Raw genomic sequence first — 26,387 nt, 5'->3', positions numbered from 1 at the left:
AGGATGAGGTAGTATGTGTGAGCAAAATTTGATGCAGCCCGAAGGGATTTCTCCCTGTCTTCTCCTTTTATGCATGGGGGGGACGGAGAGGGGGGTTCGCCGATTTAATGAAGCGGCCTTGCTGTGGATGTGCTGTGTCTTGCAACACTGCTTCTGACCCAGGGCAGTGGACAAGGTGCAGGGATGACCCGTCATCCAGGAGGTGCTAAGATAAGAGGGAGGGTGGAGGGGTGTGGAGTGTTTTCAGGGATGGAATGGGTGGGAATGATTTTATGCCTTTTCCTTTTTGGCTACCTCCCTTGTAAGGGGGAAAAAGCCATGGTATATGTATGTATGCTGGAAGTGAGCATTAAGGGTGAAAGACTGAGTAAGTGGATAGTTTTAGATACTTGGGTGTGAATGTGGCAGGAAAGGGAGGAGTGGGGGTGGAGGTAGAATGTAGATTGAGAGAAGCGTGTAAATGCCTTGGTGGATTGAAAAGTGTAATGAGAAATAGACATTTGGGAATGGATGCTAAGAGGAGGTTATATGAAGGAGTGATTGTGCCAACAGCATTGTACATGGCAGAAACATGGAACATGAGAGAGGAAGAGAAAAGGAGTTTGAATGTGTTTGAGATGAAATGTCTGAGAAGTATGATAAGGGTTACTAGGCTGGATAGAGTGAGAAATGAGGTGAGGAGAACAGGGGTGGAAAGGGAGTTGGGAGATAGGGTTCATGAAAGAGTATTAGGATGGTTTGGACTCATGGAAAGAATGAGTGAAGAAAGAATAGTAAAAGAAGTGTGGAAGGCAGAGGTGGAAGGAGTGAATATGAGGGGTTGTCCTAGGATGAGATGGATGGATGAGGTGAAAGGGTCATTGCAAAAGAGAGGAATGTCCGTGGAGGAAGGATGGGAGAGGACAGAAGATAGGGGTGAATGGAGAGGGGTTGTATATAGGTGATGCTGTGATGCATGAGGGGGAGTGGGTGGGGGATGGGGGATGAGGAAGTATGTATGAGAAAAAATTTGTCGCAGCCTGAAGGGATTTTTCCCCGTCTTCTCCTTTTCTGCATGAGGGGACGGAGAGGGGGGGTTGCCAAATGTATGAAGCGGCCATGCTGTGGATGTGCTGTGTTTTGCAACACTGCTTCTGACCCAGGGCAGTGGACAGGATGCAGGGATGACCCATCATCCAGGAGGTGCGAAGATAAGAGGGAGGGTGGAGGGGAGTGGAATATATAGGAAATGGAATGGGTGGGAGTGGTTTCTATGCATTTCTTTTTGGCTACCCCCCGTGTAGGGGGAAAAAGCCTTTGGTATATGTATGTATGTACTTTTGTAGTGTTATTTTTACATAGTGTGAGAGTAGTTGAGCCTGTGTTAGAATTGTGCATGAAGTTCATGAACAAACAAACAGCAACAGATCTATTGGCCCATACATGGCTATCCCTGTACCTAACTTTGAGTTGTAAAAGACGACAAAAATGGGACAGGGATAGGGCTAAGAATCCTACTCTCTGTAGCCCCAAAGTGTACATTCCTTAGAAAAGCCAAGGCATAAGAGAGTCTGGGAGGAGTTTTCCAAACAGAACCCAAAGGGTTGGTCTTTTAATGTGTATGGATGTGGTACAGATGAGAGTAAATGGAAAGAAATGGCATGTTTGTAAGAAGAAAAATAGATGTGTTGGCATTGAGTGAAACTAAGTTAAAAGAGAGGGATGAGTTTGAGTTTGGGAGTGGTTGGGAGGGTATCAGGAGTGAGGAGAGGACAGAGAGAAGGGGTGGCTATACTAGTAAGGGAAGAGATAGGTAAGTGTGTGGTGGAGTGGAAGGTGAAACTGGGAAGGGAGATGTGGGTTTTTGTAAGTGCATATGGGCCTGGCAGTGAGAAGAATGTAGAGGAAAAGGAGGCTTTTTGGATATATTTAAATGAATGCATAGAGGGTTTAGGGAGAAATGTCAGTGTAGTGGTATTGGGAGATCTCAATGCTAGGTGTAGGAAACAAATGAATAGATGGAGTAGTTGGGAAGTGTGGAGTTCCAGGAAAAAATCATAGTGGAGAGTTGACTGGAGATTAGTCTAGAGAGTTGATGATAATAAACACAGTGTTTAGGAAGAAAGTCAAGCATAAGTACAGATGGGAGAGGGTGGTGGATGGAAGGGTGGTAGATAGGGCTTTAATGGATTATATAGTATTAACCAGGAGAAGAGTAGGAGATGTTTTGGATGTACAGGTTCTTATGGAAGAGAGTGGGCAAATATCAGATAATTTTTTGATGGAAGGTAAGTTGAGAGTGGAGGATAGATGGAGGAAGAGGAAAAAGACAGAAGGTAGGGAGGTGATTAAATTAAACTGCTTAATTAAGAAAGAAAAGGAGAAGGAATACAAGAAGCTGAGAGAGGAGAGGGAGGGAGTGAAGGATAGAGTAGAACTAGGAGTGGAGGAGGAATGGGGATAAGGAGGGAGTCACAAGGTGTGCAAAGATGGTGTGTGGAACAGGGAGGACAGGAGGAAATAGAAGGAAGGTAGTGAGTGGTGGGATGATGAAGCAAAGAAAGTTGTAGAAGGAATGGTTTGGGCACATGGAAAGAATGAATGAAGAAAGACTAGCAGAAATATTGTGGAAGTAGAGGTGGATAGAGTGAACCTGAAGACTAGACCAAGAATGAGGTGAAAAGGGCTTGAGGAAAAAGGGAACCTCTGTTTAACAAGGAAGGGGGAAGTAAGAGATACATGTGAATGAAAAATTAATTGACATGGCCCGAAGGGATCTCTATCCATCTTCTCTATTTCCACATGAGGAAACAAGATAGGAGAGTTCCCCTGGTGTGGATGTGCTGTGTCTTGCTGCATTGTTTCTGACCCTGGCAGTGGGCAGAGGACAGGGGTGAGCCATCATCCACAAGGAGCTGAGATAAAAGGGGAATGATTGATGAGTGGGGATGGGTGCATACATTGGTTGTTGTTGTTGTCATTCCCTAGACTGTCTGTCCGAGCAGTCCCGTCTCCCCAAGGAAGGCCACAGACGAAACTGGGTTTTCCCACAAATCCTTTATAGAGTGTATGTTGTGTTGTTTGCGTGCATGATTGTGTATAATGCAGTCTTCCACCAGCAGCAGCAGCAACCACCCCTGGCCATCAGCTCTATGCAGATGCATACATTGGTTGATTACCTCCCTTGTAAGGGGGACACAGTCTTTTGGTATATAGATAAATATATGTATATGTATTTATTTGTTATTTATGGAAGTCAGATGTGGAGGGAGTGAACATGAGGGGACGTCCTAGGATGAGGTGGATGGATGGGGTGAAGGGGGCTTTGGAGAAGAGGGGAATGTCTGTTGAGGAAGGACGGGAGAGGACAGAAGACGGGTGAATGGAGAATGGTTGCACAGTATATGGATGATGTTGTGATTGCATGAGGTGGAATGGGCGGGGGGATGAGGTAGTATGTGTGAGCAAAACTTGACGTAGCCCGAAGGGATTTCTCCCTGTCTTCTCCTTTTATGCATGGGGGGATGGAGAGGGGGGGTCACCGATTTAATGAAGCGGCCTTGCTGTGGATGTGCTGTGTCTTGCGACACTGCTTCTGACCCAGCGCAGTGGACAAGGTGCAGGGATGACCCATCATCCAGGAGGTGCTAAGATGGAAGGGAGGGTGGAGGGGTGTGGAGTGTATTCAGGGATGGAATGGGTGGGAATGATTTTATGCCTTTTCCTTTTTGGCTACCTCCCTTGTAAGGGGGAAAAAGCCTTGGTATATGCATGTATGTATGTATGTATTTATTTGTTAATTTACCTATGTAAAATGTTTGATTATGCATTTTTCCTTCTAGTTTCCAAACCTGTTGTTTGATGAAGAGACTGAACAGTGTGCTGATCTTTGTCTGCAACTGCTGAAGCACTGCTCATCATGCATCTGTACCATCCGTTCCCATGCAGCTGCATCACTGTATTTGCTCATGCGACACAATTTCGAGATTGGAAATGTAAGTTTAATATATTCTGTTTTTGTTTTTTGTTTTTTTTGTCATGGAACTCATGTTATTGTGTTCAAGCTGTGCCTTGCTGCATAACTTATGACCCAAGAAATGTGACAGAGGACAGAGACAACCCTTCATTCCAGAAGTGCTGAGTATTTCCAGTACAATAATTGTTAGCAATTACCATCATTCTTATTCGTAGGGACAATATCATGACAGGTAATAATGATTGTTGCCTCAAGTTTCACTGAGTAGAAATCTGCTATTGACTTAAGGCATTTGACAAAGTCTCTAGATATATACTATCCAAGAAGATAATTAAGGCAGACAGATATAAGAATTAGGGGGGGGGGGGGCAAGCCCTTCTTTTGGAGAAGGACCCTAATATTCTAGGCCTCACATTTGATACTTATGATCCTCAGCCCACTTGTCAAGGATCTGGTAGTGCAAATCAACAAGAAACAAACTTTAATAAATATCTTCAAGCAATTCATAAGAACCACCCTCAACAGTGTTTCAACAGCATGGTTCCCTACAATCAGGAACAAAAACAATTTACAAATAGTACAGACCAAAACATTGAGAGTAATAACAGGATACACCAAAATCACTACAGTTAGACATCTACAAGCAATAAGAGACTTGGCTGCTTCTCCCAAGCTTTAATCAACTGAAATACCAATAGACCTGAAAATACGTTACAGAATATATCTTACGTAATATATGTGAAGTCAGAAAATGTCACAGTTTATACAATATTTCTTGCACATTTACTGAACATACAGAACTTATCATATGAGTAGACATAATATATAAGACATAGTATATGATACCCATACAATGATTGAATAAGTAGGGGAAAGGAATTAGATAGAGAGTAATTACTGTTACTCAGACCAGTCCCAAACAGACTGTGATGATGTAGACAGACAGTTGTGTCTACAGTTTACAGAGTATGACACGCAGCCAAACAAACGGATTAAAGAATGAAAAGTTGAATGACAAAATGTAACAGAGGGTTAAAGTTCAATAAAAGTGAAAACTGTATAACAATTTCATAATTAATTATAATCAAATAGTTAAAAAAAGAAAAGAAAAATTATCTGTTGCCATAATCTTATTTTCCATGTCTTAAGCTTTTAAATGACACCAAAATGAGTGCCATAGCTCAACTAATAACACAGTTGCTTGCACTTCGTTGAACTTTGAACACTTTTCCTGTGAAATTCTATTTTTGGCACTTAACCCCTTTTGAACATAGAGCCAATCAAATACATATATGGCAGATGTTATGATCAGACATTTCAAGTCTGTTTTTACAATTGAGAACTCTCAACCCTGGGAGTATGACCGGTTAGAAAGTTCACCCATGATGAAGGAAATAACAATAACTCAGAAGGAAATAAGAGATCAAATAAAAAGCCTGGATGTCAGAAAATCGCACGGACCGGTCGAAATCGCAAATTGGATATTAAAAGAGTGCATATATTCCCTGTGATGGGGGAAAAGAATACTGCCACCAAGTATTTCCACTTGGATCATAAGAGGCGAGAAGAAAGGGACGGGGATTGGGACTAGGCATCCTTCTCCTTGTAGCCCCACAGGGGACATTCCTAAACGAAAAAGTAAAGGCATAAGAGGGTCTGGGAGTCTACCAACCAGCACCCTAAGGTTTGGGTCTTTTAATGTGCATGGATGTGGTACAGATGAGAGTAAAAGGGAAGAGATAGGTAGTATGTTTGTGAGAAGAAAGATGGATGTGTTGGCTTTGAGTGAAACTAAGTTGAAAGGGAAGGGTGAGTGTAAGTTTGGGAGTGTAAGTGGGAGGTTATCAGGAGTGAAGAGAGGGCGAGGGAGAGAAGGGGTGGCTATTCTAGTAAGTGAAGAGATAGGTAACTGTGTAGTGGAGTGGAAGGAGGTTTCCTCAAGGATAATGTGGATAAAGGTGAAACTGGAAAAGGAGATGTGGGTCTTTGTAAGTGCATATGGGCCTGGCATTGAGAAGAGTGTAGAAGAAAGGGAGGCCTTTTGGATAGATTTAAATGAGTGCATAGAGGATTTAGGGAGAAATGTCAGTGTACTATTACTGGGAGACCTTAATGCTAGGGTAGGAAATGGTCCAATTGATGGAATGGTTGGGAAATGTGGAGTTCCAGGAAAGAATCGTAGTGGAGAGTTGATGGTGGAAATGTGTCTAGAAAGAGAGTTGATGGTACCAAATACAGTGTTTTGGAAGAAAGTCAAGCATAAGTACACATGGGAGAGGGTTGTGGATGGAAGGGTGGTAGATAGAGCATTAATGGATTATGTAGTGGTAAATAGGATTATGATAGAAAGAGTTAAGGATGTACATGTGCTAAGGGGAGAGGGTGGGGGAATATCAGATCATTTTTTGGTGGAAGGTAAGTTGAGAGTGGAGGATAGATGGAGAAAGAGGAAAGGTAAAAAAGGTAGGGAGGTTCTTAAAGTGAACTCTTTGAATGAAAAGGAAAAGGAGAAGGAGTACAAAAAGAAGCTGAAGGAGGAGTGGGAGGGAGTGAAGGATAGAGTAGAGCTAGGTGTGGAGGAGGAATGGGGATGGTTCAAGGAGAGAGTCATAAAGTGTGCAAGGATGGTGTATGGAACAAGAAGGACAGGAGGAAATAGAAGGAAGGGTAGTGAATGGTGGGATGAGGAAACAAAGAAGGTTGAAGAAGAGAAGAAGCGAGCTTTCACAGATTGGTTACAAAATAGGACGAGGGAGTCATATGAGAGGTACAAAGAAAAGAAAAGAGAAGTAAAACAAAAGGTAAAGGAAGCAAAGAGGAGAGCAGATGTGAAGTGGGGTAAGAGTATGACAGAAAATTTTGAAAGTAATAAAAAGATGTTTTGGAAAGAAATTAAGAGAGGAAAAGGAGGCGAATCAAGTAGAGAAGAAAAGGTAAAAGGTGCAGATGGAGAGATGATAATGGAAGAGAAGGCAGTAAGGGGAAGATGGGCAGAATATTTTAGGGAGTTGCTAAATGTGAAGGAGGATAGAGAGGGAAAGATAGTTGCAGTGGGAAATGCTAAGAAAATGACCATGATGAGTGAGGAAAATGGAGGAAAAATAAGGAAGGATGAAGTGAAGGCAGTTGTTAAGATGATGAAAGCAGGTAAGGCACCTGGTCTGGATGGATGCCATGCAGAATGTTTAAAAAAAGGAGGTACAGTGATGGTGGACTGGCTGGTGAGGTTATTTAATGTTTGTTGGAGAGAGGGTAGAGTGCCGGAGGACTGGAGGAGTGCCTGTATAGTTCTTTACACGGGAAAAGGGGACAAGTGTGAATGTAGTAGTTTCAGAAGAATTAACTTGTTAAGTGTAGTTGGGAAGGCTTATGGGAGGATCTTGATTGAGAGGATTAGGAGAGGAACAGAGGGAGTAATTGGTGAGGAACAGTGTGGATTTAGGACGGGTAGAGGTTGTGTAGATCAGATCTTTGTGGTAAGACAGATATGTGAGAAAGCTATAGGAAAGGGGAAGGATGTTTTTTGGGCTTTTATGGATCTGGAAAAGGCTTACGATAGGGTAGACAGAAAGGCACTATGGGAGGTTATGCAGATATACGGGATAGGAGGAAAGCCTCTAGGAGCTGTCAAGAGTTTTTATGAGAGTAGTAGAGCTTGTGTCAGGATTAGAAATGGAGAGAGTGAGTGGTTTGAGGTAAAGGTGGGACTTCGTCAAGGATGCGTTATGTCGCCCTGGCTGTTCAACTTATACATGGATGGGGTAGTGCGAGAGGTAAATGCAAGGGTAGTGGGTCAGGGATTGGAGATGGTTAAAGAAAATGGAGAAAAGTGGGAGGTGAGCCAGCTGTTGTTTGCTGACGACACTGTGCTTGTGGCAGGATCGGAGGAGGGATTGAGGAAGTTGGTGACAGAGTTTGGGAGAGTATGTGATAGAAGAAAGCTAAAGATAAATGTGGGTAAAAGTAAGGTGATGAGATGTACAAGGGGTGAAAGTGGCAGTAGACTGGAAGTGAGCATTAAGGGAGAGCGACTGGAGGAAGTGGATAGTTTTAGATACTTGGGTGCAAATGTGGCAGGAAAAGGTGGAGTGAAGGTGGAGGTAGAATGTAGATTGAGAGAAGGGAGTAAATGCCTTGGTGGATTAACCCCTACCATACGGTGCCGCACACGTAGGCGTCATGAGGAGCAAGTGGATTCGCGACGCTGCCATATCGGCGTCTTGATTATATTTATTGTAGTCACCCCTGCTTTTTTACATTCTCCCTAATATGCACTGAATCCCATTCCCTATGGTTTTCAAAATCCACGGGTGAAAGAGAGAACAATCGATATAAGCGGTGACTATATTTTATGATGCGAGTATTATTACGACGTGTCGTAGGGCTGTCATTGGCTGTTGCCCGCGAGATTTAAGTCCCGGAGTGAAGTGGTTAAAGAGTGTAATGAGGAATAGACATTCGGGAATGGATGCTAAGAGGAGACTGTATGAATGAGTGATTGTGCCAACAGCACTGTATGGGGCAGAAACATGGAACATAAGAGAGGAAGAGAGAAGGAGTTTGAATGTGTTTGAGATGAGGTGTCTGAGAAGTATGATGGGGGTTACTAGGCTGGATAGAGTGAGAAATGAGGAGGTGAGGAGGAGAACAGGAGTGGAAAGGGAGTTGGGAGATAGGGTTGATGAAAGAGTATTAGGATGGTTTGGACACATGGAAAGAATGAGTGAAGAAAGACTAGTAAAAGAGGTATGGAAGGCAGATGTGGAGGGAGTGAACATGAGGGGACGTCCTAGGATGAGGTGGATGGATGGGGTGAAGGGGGCTTTGGGGAAGAGGGGAATGTCTGTTGAGGAAGGATGGGAGAGGACAGAAGACAGGGGTGAATGGAGAATGGTTGTATATGGATGATGTTGTGATGCATGAGGTGGAATGGGTGGGGGGATGGAGGGTGAGGTAGTATGTGTGAGCAAAATTTGACGCAGCCCAAAGGGATTTCTCCCCGTCTTCTCCTTTTATGCATGGGGGGGACGGAGAAGGGGGTCGCCGATTTAATGAAGTGGCCTTGCTGTGGATGTGCTGTGTCTTGCGACACTGCTTCTGACCCAGGGCAGTGGACAAGGTGCAGGGATGACCCATCATCCAGGAGGTGCTAAGATAAGAGGGAAGAGGGAGGGTGGAGGGGTGTGGAGTGTATTTAGGGATGGAATGGGTGGGAATGATTTTATGCCTTTTTCTTTTTGTCTACCTCCCTTGTAAGGGGGAAAGAGCCTTGGTATATGTAATGTATGTGCATAGACAAACTGACAGATTAAATACATAAGATAATTGACTTCTCATTAAAAGATGGAAAGGTACCACAAGATTGGAAAGATGCAAACATAGTGCCAATACATAAAGGAGGAAACAGAGAAGATCCTACAAATTTTAGACTGGTGTCCCTCACTAGTACAATAGCTAAAATATGCAAAAAGTTCATCAGAAGCAGATGGATCAAACATTTGGAAGAAAACAATATAATAAACCCCAAACAATTTGGTTTTAGAAGTGGAAGATCGTGCACCACAAACCTAATATGCTTTTACTCGAGACTGATTGAAATAATACAAGAAAGAGATGGTTGCGTGGACTGCGCCTTCCTGGATCTGTAAAAGGCTTTTGACAAGGTACCACATAAAAAACTAATAAACAAAATTGAAAAAATAGGAATTCAAGGCAGGCTGTTGGAATGGATGAAGGACTTTCTAAATGGAAGAAAGATGAGAGTGATACTTAGAGATAATAACTCAAAATGGGAAGAAGTAAAAAGTGGCATCCCTTAGGGCTCTTGTTTTGGCTCCCTTAACCCCTTCCATACGGTGCCGCACACGTAGGCGTCATGGGGAGCGAGTGTATTCGCGAGGCTGCCATATCGGCGTCTTGATTATATTTATTGTAGTCGCTCCTCCATAATGACATTCTTTCTAATTCTTTTGTAATCTCATTTTCTATGGTTATCAAAATTCACGGGTGAAGAGAGAACGATCGATATAAGCGGTGACTATATTTTATGATGCGAGTATTATTACGACACGTCGTACGGCTGGCATTGGCTGCTGCCACCGAGATCTAAGTCCATGACGCCTACGTGTGCGGCACCGTATGGAAGGGGTTAATGTTTGCCGTATACATAAATGATATGGACAAAGGCATCAATTGTTACATGAATTTCTTTGCTGATGATGCTAAATTGCTCAAGAGAGTGAAAACAGAAGAAGATTGCAGATCGTTACAAGATGACCTACATAAAATATGGTAATGGAGTCAGAAATATGAAATGAATTTCAACATCAAGAAATGTAGCATAATGGAGTTCAGAAAAAGCAAAAATAGAGTTTCTGGAAAATATATGTTTGGAGACAAAGAAGTAAAGAAAGTTAACTGAGAGAGGGACCTAGGAATAATCATCTCAAGCGACTTGACACCTGACAAACATGTAAACAAGATATTTGGAGAGACAGTTTGTTAAGATCAGTGAAGGTGGCATTCAACTACATGGATGAATAGATGGTTAAGAAATTAATTATTACATTGATAAGACCGAAACTAGAATATGCTATATCAATGTGGTCACCTAGCACAAAGAAAAACACAACGAAATTAGAAAGAATCCAAAGAGCAGCGACTAAGATGGCACCTACACTATCAAATATGACATATGAACAAAGATTGGAGAAATCACAACTGACAACGTTAGAGCAGAGAAGGGAGAGAGGCAATTTGTTGACCATTTTCAGAATTATGAATGGAATGGAAGTTCTTGATAGAGATGATCTATTATAATGGGACCAAAGAGAAACAAGAGGACACGCAAAGAAACTAAAGAAAGAAAGCTACAGAAGAGATCTGAAAAAAAAACAGTTTCCCACACAGAGTGATTGACATCTGGAACAAATTGAGCAGTGAAACAGTTAATGCCAGAACTATACACGAATTCAAATGCAAACTGGATGTGGAGAGATACAAAAATGGGTCAAAATGAGCACAACTCTAGTCCCAAAAAATACAACTAGGTAAAATACAACTAGATAAAGTTCCACACAAAAAATTATTAAGAAAGCTCAAAACAACGCAAGGTATACAAGGAAAACTATTGAAATGGATGGAAGATTTCATGCATGGAAGAAAAATGAGAGTGGTGCTCAGAGATATTCTACATTGGAAGAAATGATAAGTGGAATCCCACAGGGTTCAGTATTGGCACCAATAATGTTTGCTATATATGTAAATGACATTGATGAAGGTATAGAATGTTACATGAACTTCTTTGCAGATAACACAAAATTACTAAAGAAAGTAAGTACGGAAAAAGGTTGTGAATGGAGTCAGAAGTGGGAAGTGGACTTCAACAATGAGAAGTGTAGTATGATGCAATTTGGAAAAGTAATAAAAAAAAAAATATCAAGACAATATAAAATCGGTGCATAGGAATATTCATTTCCTTTTTTCGCCTACCCTGTGGTGGGGGAAGAGAATGCTACCACCAAGTCTTTCCACTTGAGTCGTAAAAGGCAACAAAAAACGGGACAAGGGATGGGAATAGGAGTCTTGCTACCTGTAGCTCCAAAAGGGGACATTCCTAAAAAAGGTAAAGGCATAAGAGGGTCTGGGAGTTTTCCAAAGAGCACCCTAAGGTTTGGGTCTTTTAACCCCTTCCATACGGTGCCGCACATGTAGGCGTCATGAGGAGCAAGTGGATTCGCGATGCTGCCATATCGGCGTCTTGATTATATTTATTGTAGTCGCCCCTGTATTTTTACATTCTCTCTAATCTGCTCTTAATCCCATTCTCTGTGGTTTTCAAAATTCACGGGTGAAAGAGAGAACGATCGATATAAGCGGTGACTATATTTTATGATGCGAGTATTATTACAACACGTCGTACGGCTGGCATTGGCTGCAGCCCGCGAGATTTAAGTCCCGTAGTGAAGTGGTTAATGTGCATGGATGTGGTACAGGTGAGAGTAAAAGGGAAGAGATAGGCAGTATGTTTGTGAGAAGAAAGATGGATGTGCTGGCTTTGAGTGAAACTAAAATGAAAGGAAAGGGCAACTGTGAGTTTATGAGTGTAGCTGGGAGGTACTCAGGAGTGAAGAGTGGACGAGGGAGAGAAGGGGTGGCTATACTAGTAAGTGGAGAGATAAGTAAGCGGGTAGTGGAGCAGAAGGAGGTTTCATCATGGTTGATGTAGATGAAGGTGAAGCTGGGAAGGGAGATGTGGGTTTTGGTAAGTGCATATGGGCTTGGTAGTGAGGAGAGCATAGAGGAAAGGGAGGCTTTTTTGGTAGATATAAATGAGTGCATAGAGGGATTAGGAAGAAATGTCAATGTAGTTGTATTGGGAGACCTTAATGCTAGGGTAGGAAATGAACCAATAGACAGAGTGGTTGGGAAGTATGGAGTTCCAGGTAAAAATCATAGTGGAAAAATGATGGTGGAGATGTGTCTTGAAAGAGAGTTGATGATAGCAAATATAGTGTTTAGGAAGAAAGTCAAGCATAAATACACATGGGAGAGGGTGGTGGATGGAAGGGTGGCAGATAGAGTATTAATGGACTATATAGTGGTGACCAGGAGTATGGTAGGAAGAGTTAAGGATGTACATGTCCTAAGGGGAGAGATTGGTGGAATATCAGATCATTTTCTGGTGGAAGGTAAATTGAGAGAGGAGAATAGGTGGAGAAAGAGGAAAAGGGCAGAAGGTAGGGAGGTACTTAGAGTAAACTGCTTAAATGAGAAAAAAAAAAGAGAATGAGTATAAGAAGCTGAAAGAGGAGTGGGAGGGAGTAAAGGATAGAGTAGAACTAGAAGTGGAGGAGGAATGGGGATGGTTCAAGGAGAGAGTCATAAGGTGTGCAAAGATGGTGTGTGAAACAAGGAGGGCAGGAAGAAATAGAAGGAAGGGTAGTGAGTGATGGGATGAGGAAGCAAAGAAGGGTGTAGAAGAGAAGAAGCATTCATTCATAGATAGGCTACAAATTAGGACGAGGGAATTGTATGAGAGGTACAAATTAAAGAGAAGGGAAGTTAAGCATAAGATAAAGGAAGCAAAGAGGAGAGCAGATGTGAAATGGGGTAAGAGTATGACAGAAAATTTTGAAAGTAATAAAAAGATGTTTTGGAAGGAAATTAAGAGAGGAAGAGGAGGTGAATCAAGTAGAGAAGAAAAGGTAAAAGGTGCAGATGGAGCGATGATAATGGAAGAGAAGGCAGTGAGAGGAAGGTGGACAGAGTATTTTAGAGAGTTGCTAAATGTGAAGGAGGATAGGGAGGGAAAGGTACTTGCAGCGCTAAGAAAATGAGAGTGATGAGTGAGGAAAATGAAGGAGAAATAGGGAAGGATGAAGTGAAAGCAGCTGTTAAGATGATGAGAGCAGGTAAGGCACCTGGGTTGGATGGATGCCATGCAGAATATCTGAAGAAAGGAGGTACAGTTATGGTGGACTGGCTGGTGAGTTTATTTAATGTTTGTTTAAGAGAGGGTGGAGTGCTGGAGGACTGGAGGAGTGCCTGTATAGTTCCGCTTTACAAGGGAAAGGGGGACAAGTGTGAGTGTAGTAGTTCCAGAGGGATCAGCTTGTTGAGTGTAGTTGGGAAGGTTTATGGGAGGGTCTTGACTGAGAGGATTAGGAGAGGAACAGAGGGAGTAATTGGAGAGGAACAGTGTGGGTTTAGGTCAGGTAGGGGTTGTGTAGATCAGATTTTTGTGGCGAGACAGGTATGTGAGAAAGCTATAGGAAAAGGTAAGGATGTTTTTTGGGCTTTTATGGATCTGGAAAAGGCTTACGACAGGGTAGACAGGAAGGCACTGTGGGAGGTACTTCAGATATATGGGATATAAGGAAAGCTGTTAAGAGCAGTCAAAAGTTTTTACGAGAGTAGTAGAGCTTGTGTTAGGATTAGAAATGGAGAGAGTGAATGATTTTAGGTAAAGGTGGGACTTCGTCAGGGATGTGTTATGTCACCCTGGCTGTTGAATCTTTACATGGATGGTGTGGTGCAAGAGGTGAATGCAAGGGTAGTGGGTCAGGGGTTGGAGATGATTAAAGAAAATAGAGAAAAGTGGGAGGTGAGCTGGCCTCAAATTAAATGTCATCCGGCTCGTCCTCGTTGTCGTCGTCATGAGAGACGTTGGCGGGCTTTTCAACCACTCTCTCAGCTTGTGGGGTATACAAAGTTCTTGCAGCTTGAAGGAATGCATGTATCTCCGCTCCATAACATTCCTTCAAGAAAATGTAACTGGCAAGGTACTGTCAGAACTACCGAGGCTGTCAATGGGACCTTTCGCAGTGAGCAATTTGATACCAGACACCGCCAGATTATGTAATTCTTGCCAGAAAATAAATACTTTTTTGGGCAAGTTTTATAAGCTTACAGAGGTGCATCATTGTACATTATTGTGTCTGAAATTTAAGTCAATTAATTTCATGATTGCAAACGGCATATAGCATTGTTTGAGCCTCTATAATTACAGATGATATTCGTAAAACAGCCTATAATTGTATCAAGCCAAGCAATTTGTCATTTTCTACCGACTTCAATGGACGTATACTGATATATACTTTCATTTGAATGCACCAAGCAATAGGCAAATCCATGTAATGTATCGAAAATATAATTTTGCATCGAAGACTTAATTTTTTCAGTACAATACACTTTGTCTTTCTCTTATTTTTTCTTGAATCTGACGTGCAGTTTGCCACGGCACACGTAAAATTAGTCATATTTGTTTGAAAATAGCTCCCAGCAGATCTAAGAGGCTATTTTTTACAAAAATGTTGTTAACTTCATACATCCGCCACCACTGTTGTTATTTTTTATCTCACTGATTATCTTCATATACAGGACGTGACAGTGATATCCATTATTTTTCAACACTCTCAGATAAAATACACAAACCGAAATCAACATCCTCTTATTTTTACTGCTCATAGTTATTTCAGTAAAAATAATTACCTATTTATAGTTTTACCTTATAATAAATTAACAAAGCCTTACCACACACCAGTAAGTAAAAATTATAACATTAAGAGTCATGTTTTTAATTCTAAATACATTTATGCAGCAATTTATGGCGTATCTTTTTTTAAATATCGCTTTCCAAATTAGCTAAGTCACCCCTTTGCCTCGTGAAATCCGAGACAATTGAAAATTCCAGCGCTAATAGGAATCTACGAGCCTGACTGCGAAAGGTCCCATTGACAGATGACAAGATGGCATCCCGATCCTATGCTACCGACTTCATTCATTAGCATATTTGCTTGTAGCAAGGTATTTTTTATTTTCATTTCCGCCCACAAAATTGCATATTACGTTGATACATTTTAATTTACAAAATTGATAATTAATTTTCTATTGCTATATTGCGCCCATGGTCGAAACTAAAAAAATACCCAAATGACTACAGTCGGAGTGGAGCGAGACTAGACCAATGCAAAATGGCTGTCTGTGTTGTGGACGCTATCATGTCATAGCCATGATAGCGTGAATGAATGCAGTGGCATGGACTCGAAAATTGTCGAAGTTTTCGCAATTTTCTTGTCAAGATACATGCATCTTGGTTATAACTTGGTTGTAACTTTTACTAGGCCTATGCACTGTCGCCGTCGGTAGGCTAGCTACGAAACGTGTCAAAATAGTACATCACTGTCCGAGGCATTTTTTTGCACTGAAGCCACACATAAAGTGCACCTCACGATAAGGCGCACCACCCGATTTTGGCCGATTTTAAGGATTTTGCCTGCGCCTTATGGTCCGAAAAATACGGTATAGGAATGCCCTCTCCTATGAGTTTCTATGATTCAACTCAAATTTCTTCTTTCTTATTTACCAAATCCAGAAAAAGGTCATTAGTACTTAGCCTTAGTAAAGCGCCTGCAGAGGGCTCTGCATTTGTGTCAACATTTGATTCAAAATCGTCACCATTTTCAGTTGATCCTTCTTGATAGACAGTACTAGTAGCACTGTTTGAGATTATTTTGGGCAACCACAAGTGCTCCCCCACCCACTCAATACAAACCAGGCCTCCTGCTCTCCTTGCACTATTGAGAATTTACTTCTTATTCAGTAGCCTACGGAGATCAAGTTGACGCTGTTGACTGCTTGGTGGTTCGCGTGTGTCTTGAGAAATTTAGTTGGGGTTGCAAGATTGGATAGAATGAGAAACTGAGAAATGAGAAGGTGTGGGAGGAAAGTGAGAGTGAAAAAAGAGTTGGCAGATAGGGCTGATGAAAGATTGGGATGGTTTCAATACATGGAAAGAATGAGTGAAGAAAGACTAGCAAAAAGAGTGGAAAGCAAAGGTGAGTGGAGAATTGTTGTGTATAAATATTTTGACCTATCCTGAAGGGAGAGTTGCCGTGTAAGTAAAGCATCCCTGCTGTGGATGTATTGTGTTTGGCTGCATTGCATCAGACCCAGGCAGTGGGCAGGAGACCGGGATAACCCTTCATCCACAAAGAGTTAAGATGTTAGGGAATTAATGGGTGGTGGAAAGGGTGTGAGTGGCTGCTTGCCTTGACTGGCTACCTTCCTTATTAGGGGGAAGAAGGCCTTGTTTTACAGATAGAATATCATTATTGTGGCTTTATTGGCTTCATTATCATAATTTTCATAATTTACATAAATATTGTAATTGCAGAACTTTGCCAGGGTCAAAATGCAAGTGACTATGTCTCTCAGTTCTCTTGTTGGCACTTCTCACACATTTAATGAAGAATATTTACGGAGATCCTTGAAGACCATCCTTACCTATGCTGAGAAAGATGGGGATCTCCAGGAAACCTCCTTCCCTGAGCAGGTAAATGATAAATTATTCAGTCATCTCTCAAGAATCATGCTCACTTGTCTATGTTCAGCTCCATATATTTATTTCACTTGCAATATGTAGGTGTGAATGACATCACACTGGAAGAGCCTTTTATAGAAATGCTGGTTGATTTGTATTACAAGCCAAGTTCTCAATGATTCTTATATACAATGGTATCCAATTGTATTTTTACCTTATATATATTACACTGAATGTTTCAGAAATGTCAAAAGTGGCTTGTATATGCACAGGAGGAATTTTTGCTCTTTTTGTATTGCAAGACCTGTTCTCATTGTTTCAAATGTACATACAATCATATCTAATTGTATTTTAACAATATACACCCAATAAATATGTTTTTCTCCACAAAATGGAGGAACTAGTATATCCATGTATAGGAGGAAGATCTAGAGAAACTAAGATTGCTCATATATTTTATTAATTTATCTGCAGGTGGAGGCCTTGCATATATGTACTATGTTCTGTTGATTTTGAAAAGTAAAAATATATTTATACACTATTTCTTTTATTATAGGTTCGAGATCTTGTTTTCAACCTTCACATGATCTTATCAGACACAGTGAAAATGAAGGAATATCAAGAGGATCCAGAGATGTTATTGGATCTTATGTATAGAATTGGTAAGTTAGTACGATTAATGTATACTCGTGTATTTACTTAATTGTAGTATACAGGAAAGGAGCAACATTTGTCGGGTCATGTCTCCTACTCTCCAATTTATCATACCTAGCTTCAAATTCATACACAGTTCCAATTTTATCAATATCCTTGATTTTCAATTATCATAAGATTTGAATATATGTATTGGTTGAAATTGGGCTCTATGACCTAAGCTATTCCAAATATGCATCTAAATGGAAAACTGTATTTCTTTAAATCTTTTAGACATGTCTATTTATATATACAAAGGGCTTTTTCCCCTATTTAAGGGAAGTAGCCAAGTTAAAAGGCACATAACCACTCCCACCCATTCCTCTCCCATCCACCACCTTTTCCTCCTCATCTTAGCTCCTCTATTCCAGCCACTGCTCTGCATCAGGAACAATGCAGAAAGACATAGTACATCCACAACAAGGCCACTTCACTTAATCAGTGATCCCCCTTTTTAGTCCCCACATGCAGAAAATAGAGAAGACAGAGAGAAATCTCTTTGGACTGTGTCAAAATATCATTTACACACAGCCACTCCCTACTCTCCCCCTATCCCCCTCCCCCTTCCATCCTTGCATCAAAGTATCATCTATATACAGCCATTCTCCACTCACCCCTCTCTCCCATCTGCTCAACAGACATTCCCCTCTTGCTCAACAGCCCTTTCACCCCTATCTATCCATCTCATCTTTGGTCATCCCCTAAAGTTCAATCCATCCAAGTCTGCCCTCCACACCTCTTTTGTTAATCTTTTTCACTGGCTCACTTCCCATTTTTCTCCATTTTCTTTAACAATCTCCAGTTCCCTGCCCACTACCCTCACAAGTGGTTTGAGGTAAAGGTGGTGCTGCATCAGGGATGTGTAATGTCTCAATGGCTGTTCAATTTGTACATGGGATGGTGTTGTCAGTAAATGTGAGGGTAATGGACAGGGGACTGGAGATGGTTAAAGAAAATGGAGAAAAGTGTGAGGTAAGCCAGTTGTTCTTTCTAGTTGTATTATACAGGAAGGGAGCTATGCTCGTAGTGATCCATCTTTGTATCTTTCAACATATAGTTTGTTCTTAAATTCTTGTATGGTGCACATACTATTGTTTCATCCAATTTGTTCCAGATATCCACCATTCTGTGTGGGATTTTTTTTTTTTTTTTTTTTTTTTCCAGATCTCTTTTATAAATATCCTTTTTGAGTTTCTTTTCCTGTTTTCTTTTATCCCACTTTAATAAATCTTCTCTGTCATGGACTTCCATAGTTCTGTAAATGGCCAGTAGATCTCCAAGGACTTCCATATTTCTGTAATTGGCCAGTAGATCTCCTCTTTCTCTTCTTTGTTCCAGGGTTGGTAGTTCTAATTTAGACAATCTTTGTTTGCATGTCAATTTTGAAAGTGTTGCTGCCATCATTGTCATTGCTCTTTGGATTTTTTCTAATTTATTTATATTCTTTTTTGTGCGGGGTGTCCATAGTGTCACAGAATACTCCAATCTTGGTTTTATCAGTGTGACTAATGGATGACACTCTGCTTGTGGCATGGACAGAAGGGGGATTAAGGAAGTTAATGATGGAATTTGGGAAGATATGCAATAGGAGAAAGTTGAAGGTAAATGTAGGTAAAAGTAAGGTAATGAGGTACAAGGGGAGAGGATGGCAGTGAACTAGAAGTAAGTCTTAAGGGGGTATGCGACACCTGGAGGTCATTTTCTAAAATATTTAGAGTAAAGAGCTGAAACTTCTCAGGTAAATAGGTATCCATATTGCCTACATTTTAGGTGAAGCAGAATGATGTATGTACACATGTACGTATACCAGTAGCAACATTTAAAAGTGCACAGCACCATAATACGTGGACCAATTTGTTTTATATTTTGGCTATGATTAGTCAATAGGCACACCTAGGGCCGGTCATTGAGTAATTGAACAATTTCCTTTATACTTTTGCATACAGGCATTTCAATTTTAATGTCTGGCAAAAATCGTGAAAAATACAATTTTTTTGCTCGTTTCCATTATTACTCCGAACTCTTTCATCCTATTCAAAATATTCGAACGATCAGCCCTAGCAGTTACTAAAAGTAATATTCCCTGTAAGTTTCATCTAAATCTGATGTATATTAGATTTTTTATGATTAAAAAAATGTAGAAAAATATCGAACGGAGATATGGCAACTTGAAATATGAATATATCTGGAACTTGCTTATAGTTTCACCAATTTGACTGATTTTTTCATGGCTTAATTCTTATTATATAATAAGTACAGTAAAAATTATCAACATATTTGAATTATAAGTACTTTAAATACTGAAAAACTAAAGTATAAGTATGTCACAGTAGTGACGACGCACAGACAACAACATCATATAATTTGCTTTTTTGCACCCTTGGCGGTTTCTTCATATGAAACCTCTCTGCTGGGGGTCTTCAGGGTATCTAAATCATTGGAAAGAGGTTTATTTTCCAGTAGTGGGCGCCTTCTCTTTCCTCATCAGATTCCCCTCGCCAATCTATGTTGGTAGGGCACCCCCTCCAGCATCATATGATGTCCCTTCTTCTTTCTTCTTCCTGTATAGCCTTGATCTTTTTCCTCTTGCTTTCTTCTTTGGATTTAATCTTCCTCTTTGAATTGATTAGTCTAATGTTGTCCTTTACCTCTGTCACCGTCACAGAGGTGCAGGTGAGGGCGGTGGTGGAGTGAGAGGTGGTGAGATCTTTAGTCGTCTTTGACTGCTTGCCATCTTTAACTGCTGTTTTTTGTCATTGTGATGTTCTTTTGTTCTTTTTGCTACCCATGATGACTGTACTAAAGAGTAATATGTACTAGCTAAAGTAATAGATTACAATGAGAGCTCATGAGACATGCGTACTTCCCTTTTCAGAGCTAGCCGGGAACTAACGCTTAGTTTCGCACAAAGTTGGCGAAATATTCTCCCTCCACCTTCCTCCCTTCCCCTCCACAATCGTATTGGCCGTTGATACACTGGGCGAGTGTAAATTAAATCAAATTTCAACGTTATTCGCTGCGCCTGAAGGTCCTAAGTGGCACGCCTTCCTCTAGTGTGGGTTGCGCCTTTAAATCTGTCCCTTTAAACCTCACCCAGGACCTTTAAATTGCGCGCGGCTGGAAAATTATTTGTCGGGATTTATTTCTAAGTGGTATACGAACATTTTGAACACAGTTTTGAAAAATGCCATATCTTGACCAAATTCACCCCCCCCCCAGGTGTCGCGTACCCCCTTAAGAGAGAGAAATGGATAGTGTTTGGGGTTGCATGTGGCAGAAAATGAAGGAGTGGGGTGGAGGTAAATTGTAGATTGAGAGAAGCAAGTAAATGTCTTGGGGAGTTAATAAGTGTCACGAGAAATAGGCATCTATAAGTGGATGCATACATATATACATATACCAAAGGCTTTTTCCCCCTTACAAGGGAGGTAACTATAAAAACAAAGGCATAAAATCCCCTCCCACCCATTTCATCCCCACATACTCCACTCCCATTCACCCACCTCCCTCCCTCTTATTTTGACTCCTCCTGGATGACGGCTCATCCCTGCATCTCACCCACTGCCCCAGGTCAGAAGCAATGTAGCAAGACACAGCACATCCACAGCAAGGCCACTTCATTTAATTGGTGACACATCCTCTCCATCCCCTCATGCAGAAAAAGAGAAAATGGGGAGAAATCCCTTCACCCTGCATCAAAATATCATTCACACATACTCACCCCCCCATCCCCCACCTACTCCCTTCCATACATCACAACCTCATCCATACACAACCATTCTCCACTCACCCCAATCTTCTGTCTTCTTCCTTCCTCAACAGACATCCCCCTCTTTCCCAATGCCCCTTTTACCCCATCCATCCATCTCATTCATGGTCACCCCCTCATGTTCACTCCTTCCACCCCTGCTTTCCACACCTCTTTTACTAATCTTTCTTCACTCATTCTTTCCATGTGTCCAAACCATCCCAATACTCTTTCATCAACCCTATCTCCCAACTCCCTTTCCACCCCCACTCTCCTCCTCACCTCCTTGTTTCTCACTCTATCCAACCTAGTAACCCCTACTATACTTCTCAGGCATTTCATCTCAAACACATTCAAACTCCTCTCTTCCTCTCTTATGTTCCATGTTTATGCCCCATAGACCTATATAGTGCTATCAGCACAATCACACCTTCATACAATCTCCTCTTAGCATCCATTCCCAAATATCTAATTCTCATTACACATTTTAATCCCCCAAGGCATTTTCTTGCTTCTCTCAATCTACATTCTACCTCCATTCCCAAATATCTATTTCTCATTACACATTTTAATCCCCCAAGGCATTTACTTGCTTCTCTCAATCTACATTCTACCTCCACCTCTACTCCCTTTCCTGCCACATTTGCACCCAAGTATTTAAAGCCATCCACTTCCTCCAGTCTCTCTCCCTTAATACTCAATTCCAATTTCCTGCCATGGTCTTCCCTTGTACATCTCATCACCTTACTTTTACCCACATTTATCTTCAACTTCCTTCTTTTCTTTTGCACACCTTTCCAAACTCTGTCACCAACTTCCTTAATCCCTCCTCTGATTCTGCTACAAGCACAGTGTCATCAGCAAACAACAGCTGGCTCATCTCCCATTTTTCTCCATTTTCTCTAACCAATCTCCTTTGCTTTTACGTCTCTCATCACCCCATCCATGTATGGATTGAACAACCAAGGCGATATAACACATCCCTGGCGAAGTCCCACCTTTACTTCAAACCACTCGCTCCATTTCTAATTAACACATGCTCTACTATTCTCGTAAAAACTCTTGACTGCTCAGAACAGCTTTCCTCCTATCTCATATATCTGCAATACCTTCCACAGTGCCTTCCTGTCTACCCTGTCATAAGCCTTTTCCAAATCCATAAAGGCCCAAAAAACATCCTTACTTTTTCCTAAAGTTTTCTCACATACCTGCCTTACCACAAAAATCTAATCCACACAACCACAACCTGTCCTAAATTCACACTGCTCCTCACCAATTACTCTCTGTTCCCCTCCTAATCCTCTCAATCGAGACCCTCCCATAAGCCTTCCCAACTACACTCAACAAACTGATCCCTCTGAAACTACTACACTCACACTTGTCCCCTTTTCTTTTGTAAAGTGGAACTATACAGGCACTCCAGTCCTCCAGCACTTTTTTAGACAAACATTATACAACCTCACAAGCCAGTCCACCATCACAGTACCTCCCTTTTTAGACACTCTACATGACACCCATCCAACCCAGATTCCTTAACTGCTCTTATCATTTTAATAACTGCTTTCACCTCATCTTTTCTTATTTCTCCTCCATTTTCCTCATCACTGTCATTTTCTTAGTATTTCCCTCTGCAACTACCTTTCCCTCCCCATCCTCCTTCACATTTAGCAATTCCTTAAAATACTCTGCACATCTTCCTCTTACTGCCTTCTCATCCATTACCATCTCTCTATCTGGACCTTTTACTTTCTCTTCTCTACTTGATTCACCTCCTCTTAATCTCTTTAAGTTCCTTCCAAAACATCTTATTATTACTTTCAAAATTTCTGTCATGCTCACACCCCATTTCACATCTGCTCTCCTCTTTACCCCCTTTTTCTTATGCTTTACTTCTCATTTTTTGTACCTCTCATATGATTCTCTCATCCTATATTGTAACCAATGTGTGAATGCTTACATCTTCTCTTCTACAACCTTCTTTGCTTCATCATCCCACCACTCACTACCCTTCCTTCTATTTCCTCCTATCCTTATTCCACACACCAACTTTGCACACCTTGAACCATCTCCCATTCCTCCTCCACTCCTAGTTCTACTCTATCCTTCATTCCTCCCCTCTCTGAGCTTGTATGCCATTTCTTTCTCATTTAAACAGTTTACTCTGAGCATCTTCCTACCTTCTATCCTTTTCCTCTTTTTCCATCTACTCTCCACTCTCAACGTACCTTCCACAAAAAATTATCTGATATTCCCCCAGTCTCTCCCCTTAAAACATGTACATCCAAAATTCTTCTTACTCTTCTCCTGGTTACCACTATGTAGTCTGTTAAAGCCCTATCTACCACCCTTCCATCCACCACCCTCTCCCATGTGTACTTACCGTATTTTCCGGCTTAAAATGCGCATCGGGTTATAATGCGCACCCATGCACTTCGTTATCTCAGTACACAGATAGCGCGCACCGACGTATAACGCGCATGCCCGATCACATTTGTCTATAACGCAGTTTTACCTCGGTATTTATATCATATAAGGCGAGGACGGGGAGAAATCCCTTCGGGCTGCGTCAAAATTTACTCACACATACTACCCCACCCCCCACTTCCCCGCCCATTCCTCCTCATGCAGTCACAACATCATCCATATACAACCATTCTCCACTCACCTCTGTCTTCCGTCCTCTCCCTTCCTTCCTCAACAGACATTCCCCTCTTCCCCAAAGCCCCCTTCACCCCATCCATCCACCTTATATGCAAAGGGGGACGGAGAGGGGGGGTCGCCGATTAAATGAAGCGGCCTCGCTGTGGATGTACTGTGTCTTGCGACACTGCTTCTGACCCAGGGCGGTGGGCAGGGTGCAGGGATGACCCGTCATCCAGGAGGTGCTCAGATGAGAGGAAGGGTGGGAGGGGTGTGGAGTGTATTTAGGGATGAAATGGGTGGGAGTGTTTTTATGCCTTTCCCTTTTTGGCTACCTCCCTTGGAAGGGGGAAAAAGCCTTGGTATATGTATGTATGTATATATATATATATATATATATATATATATATTATATATGTATATATATTATATATATATATATATATATGTGTGTATATATGTATGATATATATGTATATATATATATATATATATATATAATATATATATGTGTATATGTTATATATATATATATATATATATATATATATATATATGTGTGTATGTATATGTATATATATATGTATATATGTATATATGTATGTATATATGTATATATATATGTGTATGTATATATGTATGTGTATGTATGTATTTACCTAGTTGTATTTACCTAGTTGTATTTTGCGGGAAGGGGAGCTATGCTCGTGATGTCCCGCCTTTGTATCTTGCAGTGTCTAGTTTGTTTTTAAACTCATGAATGGTTTTTGCGCATACTATTCCATTGTCCAGTTTGTTCCAAGTGTCCAAAACTCTATGAGGAAAACTGTTTTTCTTCAGTTCTCTTCTATAGCTATGTTTTTTTATTTTCTTTCCATGTCCTCTTGTGTTTCTTTTGTCCCAGTTAAGTAAGCTCTCACTATCGAGTACCTCTGTGCCTTTCATGATTCTGTAGATGGTCAATAGGTCACCTCTCTCTCTTCTTTGCTCCAGTGTCGGTAACTCCAGTTTAGCCAATCTCTCTTCGTATGATAGGTTTGCAAGTGCAGGTGCCATTTTTGTAGCTGCTCTTTGGATTCTTTCTATTTTCTTTATATTCTTTTTGGTACTGGGGGACCACAATGTCGCTGCATACTCTAATCTAGGCCCTATCAATGTAACCAATATTTTTTTCATCATGTCTTCGTCCAAGTATGTAAACGCCACTTTTAATGATCTTAGCAAGTTGTAAGTCTCCCCGACAATTTTGTTAATCTGTATATCATAGGACAAGTCGTTCGTGATAATTACTCCCAAATCTTTTTCGGATCCTACTTTCTTTACTTCTTTGGTTCCAATTGTATATTTTCCTGATATTCTGTTTTTGCTTTTTCCAAACTCCATTATGCTACACTTCTTAGTATTAAAGTCCACTTCCCATTTCTGACTCCAGTTCCATACCCTATTTAGGTCTTCTTGCAGTGCTTCACAGTCCTCATCAGTTTCTATTTTCCTTAGCAGTTTGGCGTCATCGGCAAAGAAGCTCATGTAGCAGTTCACGTCCTCATCCATGTCATTCATATAGATAGCAAACATTATTGGTGCCAGCACAGATCCTTGCGGTACTCCACTGATCACCTCTTTATGTATATATGTGTATATGTGTATATGTGTGTATATATGTATATATGTATATATATATATATGTATATGTATATATGTGATGTATGTGTATATATATATGTATATATATATATGTATATGTATAATGTATATGTATATATATAATGTATATGTATGTATGTATGTATTTATATCATGTGAACGAGGTTACATGGAGAAGTATTTTTCATTGGCTAGAGCCACCGCTGGGAAATCTGTTGATTTGTCACTAAATTAAGTGTCTGTTTAGGCATCAATCAGGACACAACTAAGAAAAAGTTGGAACTACATATACCAGTATATGACTCATGTTGTGTGTTGGTCCCTTATTACTTTGTAGCTTAAATAGTTTGTAGGAAATGTGATCTAAAAAAAAGTTTATTGAAAGTAAAATATACAAAAAAAGATCGGGATTTTTACAGAAAATGTTCATTTTATATCTTGAGGAAATAATTCGTCTTTCCAATTTTTTATTTAATACTGAAACAAACTACAGACTGTTTTGTTTTAGCTTTGAACCTGCAATGACAGTGGTGAAATTGGACAGTCTCTCATCGAGGTGACGTTTAGTTAATATAACTCCTGAAAGAGGGTGTTGTAGTCAGGTGTTTGACACGAGTTTATGAACGGCCGCAATGGAATTTGTACCATACCTAAAGTGAAGCAACAAAACCAACATAAAAATTAAAACTAGGATGCTGTGAACATGGGCAAATATCATGAATATTGATCATGTTTCATAGTGTTTAGGCCTATTTAAACATAAAAAATAAGATTCGATAGATACCTACCTATACCAAATATTTATATAGCCCATGCTAGCGTATTCTTTCATGTCACCATGGCTGTTCTTCTTGTTCTCACGGAACGTCACGGAGAAGTGTGCC

At 40.8% G+C, this 26,387-nt stretch overlaps 1 protein-coding gene across 10 annotated transcripts in view; it reads left to right on the top strand.

Moving 5' to 3' along the window:
* The window catches only part of Zir (dedicator of cytokinesis), a 661,124-nt gene that overhangs the window by 487,012 nt on the left and 147,725 nt on the right, over positions 1-26,387 (top strand). For all 10 annotated transcript variants that reach the window (XR_012967574.1, XR_012967573.1, XR_012967577.1 and 7 more), the window contains 3 exons: positions 3,822-3,974; positions 16,632-16,790; positions 17,335-17,440. Coding sequence is in view for 2 of the 10 variants with exons in the window: in XM_076207846.1 (XP_076063961.1) it covers positions 3,822-3,974; positions 16,632-16,790; positions 17,335-17,440 (418 nt within the window). In the remaining 8 variants the exon portion in view is untranslated. The remainder of the gene's footprint in view (positions 1-3,821; positions 3,975-16,631; positions 16,791-17,334; positions 17,441-26,387) is intronic.

Source organism: Oratosquilla oratoria, chromosome 24 (genome assembly GCF_046742065.1).
Source record: "Oratosquilla oratoria isolate Oo_2021 chromosome 24, ASM4674206v1, whole genome shotgun sequence".
NCBI lineage: Eukaryota > Metazoa > Arthropoda > Malacostraca > Stomatopoda > Squillidae > Oratosquilla > Oratosquilla oratoria.
Note: the sequence above shows the minus strand (reverse complement) of the source record. Positions and strands in the feature narration are given on the sequence as shown.